Genomic DNA, 14,035 nt, shown 5'->3' with positions numbered 1-14,035 from the left:
TTATTTTGTTTAATGTTTAATTATTTAATTTAATTTTGATTTGAATATAGTTCGGCAACGAACGTTGCACATAATTTCGTTCTCAATAGTACTGTTTTTTTTTTTAGATCAGTAGTTATTCATTGTTCCATTTTGAGCGTTCTCAATCGTATTGTAGCCATATTATAAACTTATATAGTTTTTCATCAGTTATTAATTATTATGTTTAACCATTGTGTCAGTGTCTGGAAAGAACGCATTCGTTTATCACTGGAAAATCAATATTTTATGTTTACTGGTGTCGTGAAATTATTTTTAAGAACCAACATATCAGAATAGTTGATTCTCATTGAAAAAATTATAATCATCATTCAGTATTATTCTTTAGATTTCAACCACAGATTTATTCCTCAATATGTGTAAATTTAGTTTTATGCCATTTTTCAAATCTCATTTTCCTATTGTCGTTGATTATGGTATCAGTAAAACTATTCTTAAACGTACAAAAAACGTGATTAATGAATTAGGAACTTTATTTTTTATTACTTAATTACATTCCATTATGTATGGAAATATTGTGTTTTAAGAACTGTTGTTCAGACTGCTTTGTCATTTAACTCAATGTTAGACGTGTTTGCGGCTAATATAAAATAGCTGCGTATATTATGACCTTGTAATGTGATCTGGTGCGCTCTGTTATAGAATTTTAGTATTTGTATTAATGTGATAGACCAACTATTAATTAGAGTTATATTGTAGAGGGTGTAAAGTGCAAATTCTTATTTTTTTTCTATGTAGATTTTCCATCTCTATAGTAGTTAACTGTACTTATTTAAAATTCCGTGTGTTTTACCCTAGTAAGAGTGATAGAAATTATTGGGAGATAGTAAACTGCGACAAAATTACATTTTTTCTATAAGTCGATATGTAACAGCGGCAAAAAAAATTAACATTATACAATCCATGAAAAAACCGATAAGATACATTATACAACCTGCGGCAATTTATTTTATATATATAATATATAATATAGAAGATACTATGTATTATGTATATACCAATACAATAACACATAAACGTTTATTGTTTTAGATTCTGAACGAAGCGGATGTATTGATTTTACAATAATATATGTTTTTTTTTGTGCCTGTGACCACGTTTTGGAGTAGAAATAATGCTTTGATTTTTTACTTCAGCCCCTCTTTGAAAAGGAAAATTCATCTAGTTGGTACTTTGGGGTTGTCAAAAGTAAAAATTTCGAGTAGTTTTCAAAAGCGTCAGGAACCCTAAAAAAAATAACGGATAAACAGGGATTCTTACGTATAAGCAGTTTTCGACAAAATCGATTTTTTTATTTTGCTGTAACTCAAAAACAAATAATTATAAATACTTGAAATTTTCACCAAATGTTTATATTAGCGTTATATGTTTATAATTCAATTTTCAACTTTTTTAAGTTATTTATAGACAATTAAAATTTTCGATTTTTCTAAGTTTTTTTTGAAATTCCGAAAAAAAAATTTGGATATCCAATAAATCTTTAAAATTTAATAGAAGTTTTATTATAAGTTGTACTTATAGTAAAAAAAAAAATCAAAAATTGTTTGTTACAATTTTTATTTATAAGCATTTAAAGTTCAAATATTTACAAAATATATCAAAATCGCCAAAATTTGCAAGAAATTTTGAAGAAAATTCGTAAAAGGCGAAAAGGCTATCCATAAGTTTTCCTTCAAATAAAAAAAATTCTAGCGTCAATATTGAACAATTTTTATAAGTGTATGAAATCGCATTAAATAACGATATATTACAAATCGAATATAGGTAATAATATAATACATCCTACTAATTATCCTAGACTGACAAATTAACGCCGTTCAGAATGGTTTTTTGTATACAATGATACCTGTCATTGCATATAAATTTAACATATCCATTATAGTGACCCTACTCTTCATCTGTACTATATAGCAGAGCGATACCTACTTGCCCACCCCCTTTTTTTATTTTTTTTATTATTACTTACGGCTTAACGTTTAATTGTAGAATCTGAATCATGATTATGTACCAAAAAGGATTTTTCTCGTAGTATAATATTTTTGTTGTTGTTTAAGACCAAAATTTGGATCTGCATGTTTTCTTAGAGCAATTCCTTGTTGAATAACTACTTATTTTTTAATTATATTTAAATTTAAATTTAAAATTGTTTATAATTATTAATTGTTTGCCGTTTTGTTCCATGTTAAATAAAATATATATTAAACGACACAGCATGTATAGGTACTAAGTAGAATTATCACTTGTGATATTCTTTTACTTGTGAAGTAGCCAATATTTAGTATATTATGTTAATATTTAAAAATAAATTTGGATTTTCCTTACAAATTTGTATCTAACATAACTTATTAATTAAACGATATAATAATAATAATACATAGGATGCATGTACGAACCTATATAGTATAATATATGTTATCGTATCTGTATGTACATAGTATCTACATATATTATATATGTCGTAGGCCATATGGAAAATTAGTTTTTTTGCAAAAAAACTAGGCTCTTTGCAATGGGGTAATCCGTTTGCAAACTACTTATTATTTTTCCAAACAGCCTGCTGTTTTTCAGGCTCATTGCATACATACTAACAGCAGTTAGGCCTTTTAAGAACTACAATCATTTTATGGTAAAAACTATTTTAATTATTTTATTTTTAGAGTTATTGATAATAACACAGTACAATATACTTATGTAACATTATTACTCATTAAATATTACTTATTAATTGTATACAGTTGTTGACTATTGAATTACTAGTTGTATTATATATTACTAACAAAAAAAAAAAAAAAAATATGTATTATTATTATTTGGACAGACGTTGTGAGAAATGTGTAACAACTTTGAAAAGAACAGTTTTATAAAATATTTTCTATACAAGAAAATCAATAAATAAATCAATAATAAATTAAAATCTGTAACTACCTATTTCAATATTTTTGTAATGGAGGTATTATAATATTAGTATCCTCAACAATTATTATAACTTACTATATATATGGAATACTAAGTCAAGTATTGATGTTTTAAAATTCAAATATGATTATTAATTATGACTGAATAATAATATACTGCAATATTATACCTACTGCAATAAATGCGATGATAACAATATAAATCCCTATTACCCTAGTATGAGTATGATATTAATATTCACTTACTCTTACATAATCTATATTTTGATAATCATATTTTTCATGATTTGAAGTTTTATGAAAGAATGTGTTCAAATTTCTACAACAAGATGGCTTAGTACTTGCTGCACTAGTAGAGATGACATCTTACAAAAGTTTATACAAAAATAGAATTTTATATAATGGCAATTGAATGTAATAACATTTATAATACATTTTGCGCATCAATATAATATGATAACAATCAAACAACTAGTCAGATAGTCTGTACAACTGTACAAAATTAATAAGTAATAAGTAATAATGTTACATTTTACATTTATGTTACATAGGTATATTATACTGTGTTATTATCAATAACCCTAAAACTAAAATAATTAAAATAGTTTTTACCATAAAATGATTGTAGTTCTTAAAAGGCCTATCTGCTGTTAGTCTGTATACAATGAGCATGAAAATAGCAGGCTGTTTGGAAAAATAATAAGTAATTCGCTACCCCATTGCACATTGCAAAGAGCCTTGTGTTTTTGCAAAAAAACTAATTTTCCATATGACCTACGACATATATAGAAAATCAATTGCAGCAGTTTATTTTATTTATCTTATCGGTTTTGTCGCAGATTGTATAATGTTAATTTTTTTTTTTTTTGCAGTTTAATACAGCCAAATTATTAATGTAGAACTTCCTGTTGTTATTGGTATTGTCCTTACATAAATATTTTCTTATTTTTGTTTTGTTTTTATTTTTATTAATTCTAATTTTATATTTAATTGAATTAGTTCATTTCATACATAATAAAATGTATGTATATCTTCTCAAAGTTTTATTTAAACATTTATAAAATTATAAAAAAGTCTAGAGAAACGAGTTATTTTTTTTTAACGCGAACTTAAATGTATTACTTTATACAAAAATTTGAATGTTAATATCAAGTTTTTATGTATTAAATGTAGATTGAAGAAATTTCTTTTTTAATTTTTTAAATACTCACAATAACACAACAAATAAATGTTCAGTATACAAAAAATACGTCTTATTATAATTTAGCTACCTATAGAATAGACTTTGTTTTGTAATCTTAATTTTTGTCATTTGTTATCTCTTCAAACACGGGCATACGGCTTTAATATGTTAATATGTTGCTCAAGTCAAATACGTATGTGCCTACTGCCTACTATACCTATTTAGGTATCTTAATAAATTATGTTGTTGAAAATATTATTTTAATATCATAATTAATATTAAAATGTTGGATTGACGCAATTCGTAAAAGTTGCAAGTCAAATGTATAAATGTTAAATACTATAGTCTATAACGACCCGTCCACCAATCTTCAACCGCCTCTACGCCACTACGGAATATAACAGCATCACAGATCTACTCTCCACCATGTTCGAATACTCCACAAGATGGGACGAGACATCACGTCACGTACGATGAACTGTCGACAAAAAAAAGCTGCGATTGGACAATTCACTCCTTTTCGTACAGTCGTGCCTACTCACCATGTCATGGATATGATATATTAGTCCTCGTGTATCTGTAAAAGTGCGTGAACTTTCGATGTCTACGACATACCATTAGTTTATTAATTTTATTTTAAAAACGTCATTTTGAATAATAATAAAGCCTTGACTATTAATGATACATAGTTGCAAAATCGTAATTCTATTTATGCTAAATTCAGCATAGGCTCTCTTCGCCTTAAATATACATTTGGGTAAACCAAATAGATCCGTATTAGTGTCATTACGATCGCCGAATCAATTTATCTTAAGAGGACATACGATATATAATACATACGAACAAATTATTATGTTATATTATTTATTTATTACAAAAATTGTTTTATTCTGACATGTTGAATTTATATTCTAAGATTTAGATCATGTTTACCAATGAGCAGCCAATACTAATAAATGATAATACATTTTTAATTTTTATTTATTTTATTATATAATAAATTTTTTTGGCATCCTAGTTTGCTCAACATATATTAAATATTATCATACCGACTATCAGTACTACCCATAAATTACATGTGATTTTAATCTATATATTTATCATGTAAACAATTTTTGTATATGTTGATAGACTTCATAAGTAAAATTTACATCATTTAGGTACATTATCCCTAAAATATAAATTTTTATTAATACGATTATATTATATTATCGTATCTTAGTTTTGCTTAAAGACTTGATAACCTTTTTTTTTTTAAATATATTAGTCTTCTGACAACATTTTTTTAGAACCTTAAAGCGTTTCTCAAAAGGTTCTCGTATTGAACTCTCTTAAACTATTAGTGTTGTGTATTTATCGTTAAATAAAATAAATTCTATTTTGGAGGGTTTAATCAATAAACCGGCATCTCTCTTTACGTCTACATTATTGATAAATTTTTATTTTTTATATAATGTTATTATAATTACTTATTTCGTTGAAAAAAATACAGTTGACAGTTTTTTGGTAAAAAAAAAACTTTCAGAGCTTCATAACTTTTTTTATTATTCAATTCAATAATCCAAATAACATATTTCATTGTAACATGAATTGTGGATTTACATAACTAATTGTAACTTATCATAATATATTTTACATACTATATTTATTATAATATTTTAAATCAATCAAGATTCGAGAAAATATGTATGTATCTTAAAGCATACATTTTTACTTTTTACATTATGACGAAATATTGGTTATTATTTTCACTTACCTAAAGTAAGTTTAAAAATTAGTAATTATGCGGTAAATTTGTCAACGTTCACCTTTTATAGAGTTTAGTATAATGCTACGGTGAATGCTGTTTTTGATTCCACATTCGTATGCGAGGCGATCATCCGTTAGAGAACTAAAACATAATCCATCGTGTATTAATATATAAAAATATAAAAATAAAGTGATAATTGTAATCATTAGATACTCTAAAATAGCTAACCTGATAGAATCATAGTCAATTCCAGCATTCAACATAGAATACGTATAAACGGAAAATTCTGGCCCAATTGATTGTAAAAACGAGTTTAAATTGGTCGGGTCTTTACAGCTATAATCAGCTAATTGTTTTAATTTGTGTAATTCCCTCGTAAATCTAGAATTAATAAAGACAAAATAATATAATATATTTTAATGGTAAAAACTGATTGAAAAAATACGATAGGTCAATAAAATGCACATTGTATACAATAATATATCCAAGCGCTTACCTAAAAGCAATTAAGTTTTAAAAACATTTTAACCCCAAATCACACTAAACTATTGGATGTGCTATTTATTTTTAAGGTTATAAAAATGTGGTTAAATGCGTTTTTACTGTACTTAAGATTTTAAAATCTCTAGACGAACCTTTTTCGCATAATTCCGTTGTACAATCCGACATGTATTTTTAAGCATTTCTCGGTCAATTTCAACAATAAATCGCCATTTATCTGGTTTTCCGCTAAGCTTTCTACACATTCTCCAAATCCAACACTCTTGGCCCACTGGAGGACATCATTGACTGTCCACCGTGGTACTTCCTGGCTGAGTGATCGCGGAACTTGTTCACCGATACACCACAAAGCTTTTGCCGCTAACTCGGAAGTGACATTATTGAGGGAACCGGCCAAGTTTTTCAGTGGTACAATGGCGCCGATTGTCCTGAAAGTTTCAGCGATTCTGCTACGGAGACACTGACTTTGGAGACCCACTTTTACGCTAAAATGGAACGCTGCCATAGTGTGTGCCTCACGGCGGTCGCAGCTCAAAACTGGGACGAGCCGTTGCAGCCAACGACAATCTTCACCTTGACATCGGCCAATCATCCTAGCAATTCTGTCGAAATCCGCCGTAAAATGTGTGGCGATGAAAGGATCGATTAAATTCAGGGTGTCACAGTTGTCCATAGCCGCTTTAATATCCTTGTCAGTTGCTAACACAGCCGCAGTCAGTAGAGCATAATACTTGACGCTATCGTCCGCGTTGAACGCCAACGTAAACAGCCAGATATGTGCGTGATGATGAATCATTAACTTGTGAATCTTTGCGCCGCCAAACAGCGATAAGTTTGCCAGTGCACGTGCACAATTTTGCAGAGTCGTGGTATCTCGGCTTCGGCATTCTTCTAGAATTATCTCTAGACCGCCACATTCGATTACATCCATACACATATTTTCACTGTGCACAAATAATTGTTCAAGTAAACCTAAATAAATATCACAATTTATTTTAATACATTTATTACTGGAATAGATGAAAGATAAAAAACAAAAAACTGCTGTATAATAAAACCAGTGGGCTATAGCCTATAATTAATGGACGTATTAAATGTTGATTTAATGATACATCATTGTATACAAAAACGATTCTGAGCGATAATAATCTGTCGGCTTATATCACTGAGTATATTTCATAATACATTATTTTTATATAGATATTATAGTAATTCATATTAGTATTAGTATTACGGTAAGTTGATTTAATTTATTCCGAAAACATTGCATTTATTATAAAATTAATATTTATTAAATACTTACTACAATAATAATATATATAGATATTCTTAGATCATATTATATTAATAACTTTTGAGTCAATATCACCTCACCGTAAAATAGTATGAATAGGTTCATAGAACAAATAGGTAATATCTTAAAATTAATCTACATATTTTTAAAATAGCAATGCATATAACTAAATTCATAATTTACGTAAAATTTGAAAATTCTGACGAATAAAGTTTTGAATTATAACAAGTTAATTATAATCGTATAATAACTTTACAATATTCTTTAAATAATTTAAAACTTGAATTATCAATAATAGCGTTTGTACATTTTTTTAGTTCCAGTATGAACTACATTTGAAAAACAATGTATCACATTTTCATACCTTAGTTATAAAAATTGAAGATTTTATAAATACTTTGCTATAAAATACTTGTAATTTGGGAATTTTTATGATTTTGACGAATTTTGTAAACATTTGAACTTCAAATTCCTATATATTTTTTAAAATATAGGTATAAGAACAAGATTTATGTGAGATCTTATATTAAATTTACTAATATATTGATCAAGCAAATAATTTTTCAACAAAAAAAAACTAAAATATTGAAAGTTGCATATCTATAAATAGCTCAAAAATAGTCAAAATATTTTAAAAATTCTGTAATTTATAGAAATTAAAATATTGAAATTTGATGAAAACCATGTATCAGGTAACTATGACAATTCGTTTTTGAGTAACTTAAAAAAAATCAAAATTTGTATTGTCGAATACAGAACAATTTTTGTTCACGGTCATACTAAAAACTTTTTAAATTTTACCCCCTAAATTTAGGGCCTAAAGTAATAACCTAAATCTGATTTAATGTCAAAAATCACCAGATATTTGGAAATCGAATAATTTTTACTAACCCAAGTAGCGATAACTGACAGAAAAATAAAAAAATATCAAACATTATTGATCATTGTAAAATCGGTGTAAATTCATTGTCTCGCTCAGAATCTAATATTACAATAGTATATCAATATTTTATGTGCATATATACATATAATATTGAGTGATTTAAAATTCAAATTTAACTCAATTAATATTCATATTATTATATATTATTATTGCTTTTAAATGCTATCCATTAATCGTATATTGAGAGCAAAATTCGAAATGGAGATTAAAATACATATTCGCACATAATATTACCAGTAATGAATTTTGATTCTCTAGTCGTCCTCTTCTCTTGACGCCTAAATATGTGTATTACGTACTTGATATTGTTCAGGCTATTTTTGATCACATAATCAGGATTTTCCGAATTCAGGCTTTCCGCCGACAAAAAAATGTTCATTACATTTTCTGGCAGCATAACCTCCTGCGTCAGATTCAGATCGTTGAATTTTCTCTTAAACATGTAGTTGTCACTCTTGATATCCCAGTGAGTTTTTATCAAGGGAAAAGAATCGATCTGTGTATACTAAAACCAATAATACAATATGTGCAATGTTATTAAAATAGTCTATCATAAAAACAGATATGTCGTCTGATAAAGTGATAAATACTTAATATATACATCATAAGATTACTTGATGAGTGATGACAGCATCTTCGGAAGTTGGATTCCCGTGAATATTGTTTCTATTTAACGCCAAACTTAACTGCGATTTAGTCGACGAGGAAATCATTTGTTTCTGTTCCAATGCACCTGGAGCCATCACGTTTATGATTATCTTGATTGGTAATAAATCCCTAAAAATATGATTCAATTTAAGATTTTATTTAAATAATTTAACAGTTCTAAACAGTGAAATAAAGCACTAAAAAGTTAGGCAAGTGGGTACAATTCTGATGTACATTAGATGTGTCGAGTGGGTCACTATTATAGGTGTGTTGAATTTGAATTTAATTATAATACATAATTTTATACAAAGAACAATTACAAGTGGAGATGGTATACCAGCCTATATTATTAAGTATATTTGGTCATATATTTTCATCAACAATATTATTAAAAATATCGTTACTAATGTTTGCAACAAATAATTAATGTCTTAAGCTATTTCATGTTTATTATTTTATTATCTTTATTATAAATACTTCCAATTATTGGCTGTTTATTTGTCTTTTTGATATTAAAAATATCATGAATAGAGTAAGAACTTTTAGGCGCTAAGAGATCATCAAATATGCATTTAAAAATATGCACTTATACATCAAAAAATTGAAAATATTTTGTTAGACCTTCGAAAAAAAAAATACACACTTTTGTTTATATTTCAAGTGCTTATTAGAAATAAATAATAACACATACCTTTCTGAAACGAATCAGTAGATTTAAGTGAGTCCAGTTTTTAAATTACGTTTTTTTTGCGAAAAATAATATAAAAAAAAGAAATCAACGATACGCATTGCACCGGGCGATACTAATATATAATATTTTCGTGTACACAAGTATAACATACTCTTTTTATAGTATTTGACGAGTTATCACTCTTTATAAAATCACGTATTTATATTCTAAAAAAAGTGAATTACGTATATGGCAAAATATTACACGGTTATAATTAAACAGTCATAGATTCAGATATTTTGTGTTGAAAAATACCGGATAACCCCACAAAATTTTTGTCCACTACTCCGCATGTCTAAACTTTAAATACGTATAACTCATAAACTACTCGCCCTAAATTTAATTTTTATGTATCAAAATACTCAGAAAAATATGCTACTTTGGAATATGAAATTAAAACTCTATGTTGTCATTCAAAAAATTAAAAACTTAAAAAATTATAAGAATAACAAATATTTAAAAAATAAATATAATTTTTTAATAAAAACGTTGTTTTTTAACAACTTGAAATTATGTAAAAATCAAAATTTGAATATATACAACAATTTTAGCATAAAAATCACCTTGTATATGATTTCTCGATCACTCATTAATTGTTAAATTAATGTTAAAATTAAATGTTCAGGAAAGTATTGCTAAAAATGTTTTGGGTATAATATGTAATATTTTTAATTTCTAAATAAATAATAAGATTCGTAATCGGAAACTATCATTAATTTCGATTTAAGACAAAAACACGTTTTACGAATAAAAAGCTATTTAAAAATAAAAATTTATCATTATATTCTTTAAAAACTAATGCCAAGTAAAATATCATAGATAATAAGTTGTACAATTTAAACTATCGGAATAAATATTGAATAATTACGAGAATAAAATATAGGAGTATTGTCGTCAGTTCGTCACGCTCTTGAAATACCGAGTTTAATGATATAGGTAGGTAGTAATTCGTTAAAATATTACGTGGTTATCATTCTTTTTGCTTTTTAATGTTATAGATAATAGTAAAAATACTATTATTTAATCAAAAAGAAGTTTAATTGAATATATGTATACTATTTACTATTTAGATACAATTTTAAATGAATATCATATTTCATTATAACAACTAATGTTTGGATTCTAATAAATGGACACATGTTCCATAATCGTGCATCTATACTGAATTAGGGTAAGTAGGATGCAAAGGATAAGACAACGTATAGACTAGTATTAAAATTTAAATATAAATTTAAATAAATTGCATCAAATAAAACGCAAAAATATTAAGGTACTTTGTAGAAAAACTAATGAAAAATTCTTTTGTTTGGTATTTAATAATAATTAAAATTTTGATTTAAAGCTTTTTTTTAAAAGATATTAAAATATGGATATTATTTAAAATATAATGGATATTTAAAATTATCGCGGTATACGGTACATGTTACGGTCCAAGTGGATAAATCAGCCATTGTAATACTATGCCTGGACATTGTATACAATGTCTAAGATGTTTGATAATAGGATAACTATGTGTTATTTCCGGAAGCACCATTATTAATTGCTCCGGTAAAGTATTATATTGTATGTTTCATTTATTGGAGCATGAACTCGTTCGATTTCTATAAAACAATAAAACCAAATTTTCGGTGCAATTTTACCATTTTTATTAAGATTATACTATATTATTTGTCAAATCGTTCATTTTTTTTTTAAATAATAACTTTTTACATAAAAAAAGTTAACTGAGAAAATTTACTTACTAGTGAAGTTATAATTCTATATATTGTGTAAATGTTTTTAGTAATTAGTATACTTTTGGACTTTAATACTTGACAAATATTTAGATTAAAAGTTAATTTTTCACAATGCTAACGTAGCTGTGTATCACAATTTTTTTTTATAAAATATATAAGCATTTTTTAAACCATCCTTTCGAGTTCGTATAATATGATATTTATGAAGATTAAGTACCTAATGCAGTAGTGCCTGTGGTTTTTTTTTCCGAAGTAATAAACTTTACTTAATTTTCCATATTGATTGATTAATTCTGTAACACACAACACTGATCTACGATTTACAGTTTACACTAATCGACGTGGTTACCGACTTGGTAAAATGTATAACGTATACGTATAACAGCGATAATCAAGATGTGATATCTTAATGATAACTTATGATATACAATATTGAATATATTATATTATATAGTTAGTATACCTATATTAAACACTTATCTTTTTACTTGTTATACGTTACAAATGTTGTAATCAATATAGTTTATATAGAATATACTGTACTAAGTTTTCTAAAAACGAAACTCAATACATCTTAATAAGTTTTGTCAACTTATTCCGGGGCTATATACAGCGTTTTTCACCGCGTTTCGTACGTTGCGTATTCCATGCCGTTTTCCGTCACTAATATAATATAGCCTCTCCTAATTTAAAACAATTTAAAATTAAGAGTTTGTGTCTTTATTATATTTGGACGTTCGCTCACTGAACAACAAGCTCGGTTCATATCCGGCTACTCCAATACGAAACTATGCATTTTGAATTCGACAGAACACGTCGTGAAAAGCATATATAGAGGTCTTAAACTATGATATACGTATGTTTGTGTATATGTTTATAACTATATATTTTCATAACTGAACACCTATCGGTTTTATATTTTTATTTATAAATTTAAAATTTATTTTCTATTCGTAGAACTCATTGGTATGTAAAAAAAGAATCCATCTAAATATTTTGAACATTTTTAACAAAATTTATAATATTTTTTATGTGTTTGATTGTTGAAGTAAGCAAATAACCAATTTTGGCACGAAATGATTCACGATAATTTGTAAATTCTTAGCTGATTGATGAATTTATAGATTTTACAATGATGTATTTTTTTATTTTTGTAAGTATGTATATACTATAAATACTAAATAGTCAAAAACATAGTTCGATTTTCTACTTTGGGGTTGATTACGGACAAAAAATGATGTATCTTCTATATTTTTAATAACTTTATAAAGTTAAATAAAAAATTCCAAGTATTTTTCAAAGAATTACAAAAAACAATAAAAAAAAATGGGAATGTTTAAACAAAATCAGTTTTAGAAATAATCATTTTTGTTTTTTTGTTGTAATATGAATCGCAGTCATAATTGACCTTGTAGTTTATCAAAAAAATTAAAAGTTACATATTGTTTAGATGTTTGGTCGTTTTTGGAGATGTATCTATGACGTTTTTCTTTGTTATTTTTACCTAAGTAAGATAATATGAGTAATTGAAACACTATCACATAAATACTGAAGTAATGTAGACATATAGTTTATAATGGCTTTATTAAAATAGAATTTTATTTAATTGAAAAAGATTTCATTCAATCATGCTACACAATTAGGTTTTATATTAGTATAACAAACAAAAATACGTGTATTATACGTCACTAATAACGAAATTCAATACTTTATCAGTTTAATAGTTGTAATATTTATTACTAATATTATTAATATTAGAATCATAATGATTTATTTAAAATAATATGTAATTATCAATTTAAATTGATCAATAACTTAGAGCTTTGTAATTATTGTAAATAAATATTGTATAAAATATTAATTGCGAAATAATTTTTATTTTTCGTATTTTAAGTTTCAAACAATTTTATAGACGATTTAAAATTTAATAAAAAATAAACTTTATAAAATTTCAAGTCTTCGATTATATCCTTAATAAGAATTGTTATCCTTGTTGAATCACAAAAAAAATATAATTTATTTTTCTAAGTATCTAATATTGTGTAGATATTCCCGTTTTCCCGCTGGATTTTGTTATGTGTTCCCGATTATTTAGATAAAGTACTAAGTATTTTGCATTTTTTAACTCCATCTACCATCATCGACTATCAAAATCTAAAATTAGTTGAAACAAAAAACACATTCAGAAATCAGAGGTCAGAATTTAAAACAACGAAAATATCATGTTATCAGGTGAATAAAATCAAGCTAAAATATTTAGAAAACTATACTATTTATAGGAAATACTAACATAATC

General features: G+C 26.0%; 1 protein-coding gene across 2 annotated transcripts; it reads right to left on the bottom strand.

The window, feature by feature from the left end:
- Window positions 1–5,656: 5,656 nt before the first annotated feature.
- Window positions 5,657–10,112, bottom strand: LOC132921777 (NAD(+) hydrolase sarm1-like). 2 transcript variants are annotated; one of them, XM_060984978.1, is made up of 6 exons: window positions 9,965–10,112; window positions 9,240–9,402; window positions 8,860–9,130; window positions 6,523–7,360; window positions 6,116–6,268; window positions 5,657–6,028 (listed from the first exon to the last, which is right to left on the bottom strand). In XM_060984978.1, the coding sequence occupies exons 2-6, from the start codon at window positions 9,366–9,368 to the stop codon at window positions 5,935–5,937; spliced, it is 1,485 nt and encodes a 494-aa protein (XP_060840961.1). In that variant the 5' UTR covers window positions 9,369–9,402; window positions 9,965–10,112; the 3' UTR covers window positions 5,657–5,934. The 2 variants fall into 2 exon arrangements, with proteins under 2 accessions (XP_060840961.1, XP_060840962.1); XM_060984979.1 differs by lacking the exon at window positions 9,965–10,112 and having other exon boundaries at window positions 9,227–9,368.
- Between the last annotated feature and the right edge of the window lie 3,923 nt (window positions 10,113–14,035).

Source organism: Rhopalosiphum padi, chromosome 2 (assembly GCF_020882245.1).
Source record: "Rhopalosiphum padi isolate XX-2018 chromosome 2, ASM2088224v1, whole genome shotgun sequence".
Taxonomy (NCBI): Eukaryota; Metazoa; Arthropoda; class Insecta; order Hemiptera; family Aphididae; genus Rhopalosiphum; species Rhopalosiphum padi.
Note: the sequence above shows the minus strand (reverse complement) of the source record. Positions and strands in the feature narration are given on the sequence as shown.

What these genes read in the sequence shown, in the direction of transcription:
- LOC132921777 (XM_060984978.1), bottom strand. Translation starts at nt 9,368, where the DNA reads ATGGCTCCAGGTGCATTGGAACAGAAACAAATGATTTCCTCGTCGACT. An exon ending in ATGCTGTCATCACTCATCAA is followed by an intron (nt 9,131 to 9,239) that starts GTAATCTTATGA and finishes TATTGGTTTTAG; the next exon opens with TATACACAGATCGATTCTTT. An exon ending in AGAATCAAAATTCATTACTG is followed by an intron (nt 7,361 to 8,859) that starts GTAATATTATGT and finishes ATATTTATTTAG; the next exon opens with GTTTACTTGAACAATTATTT.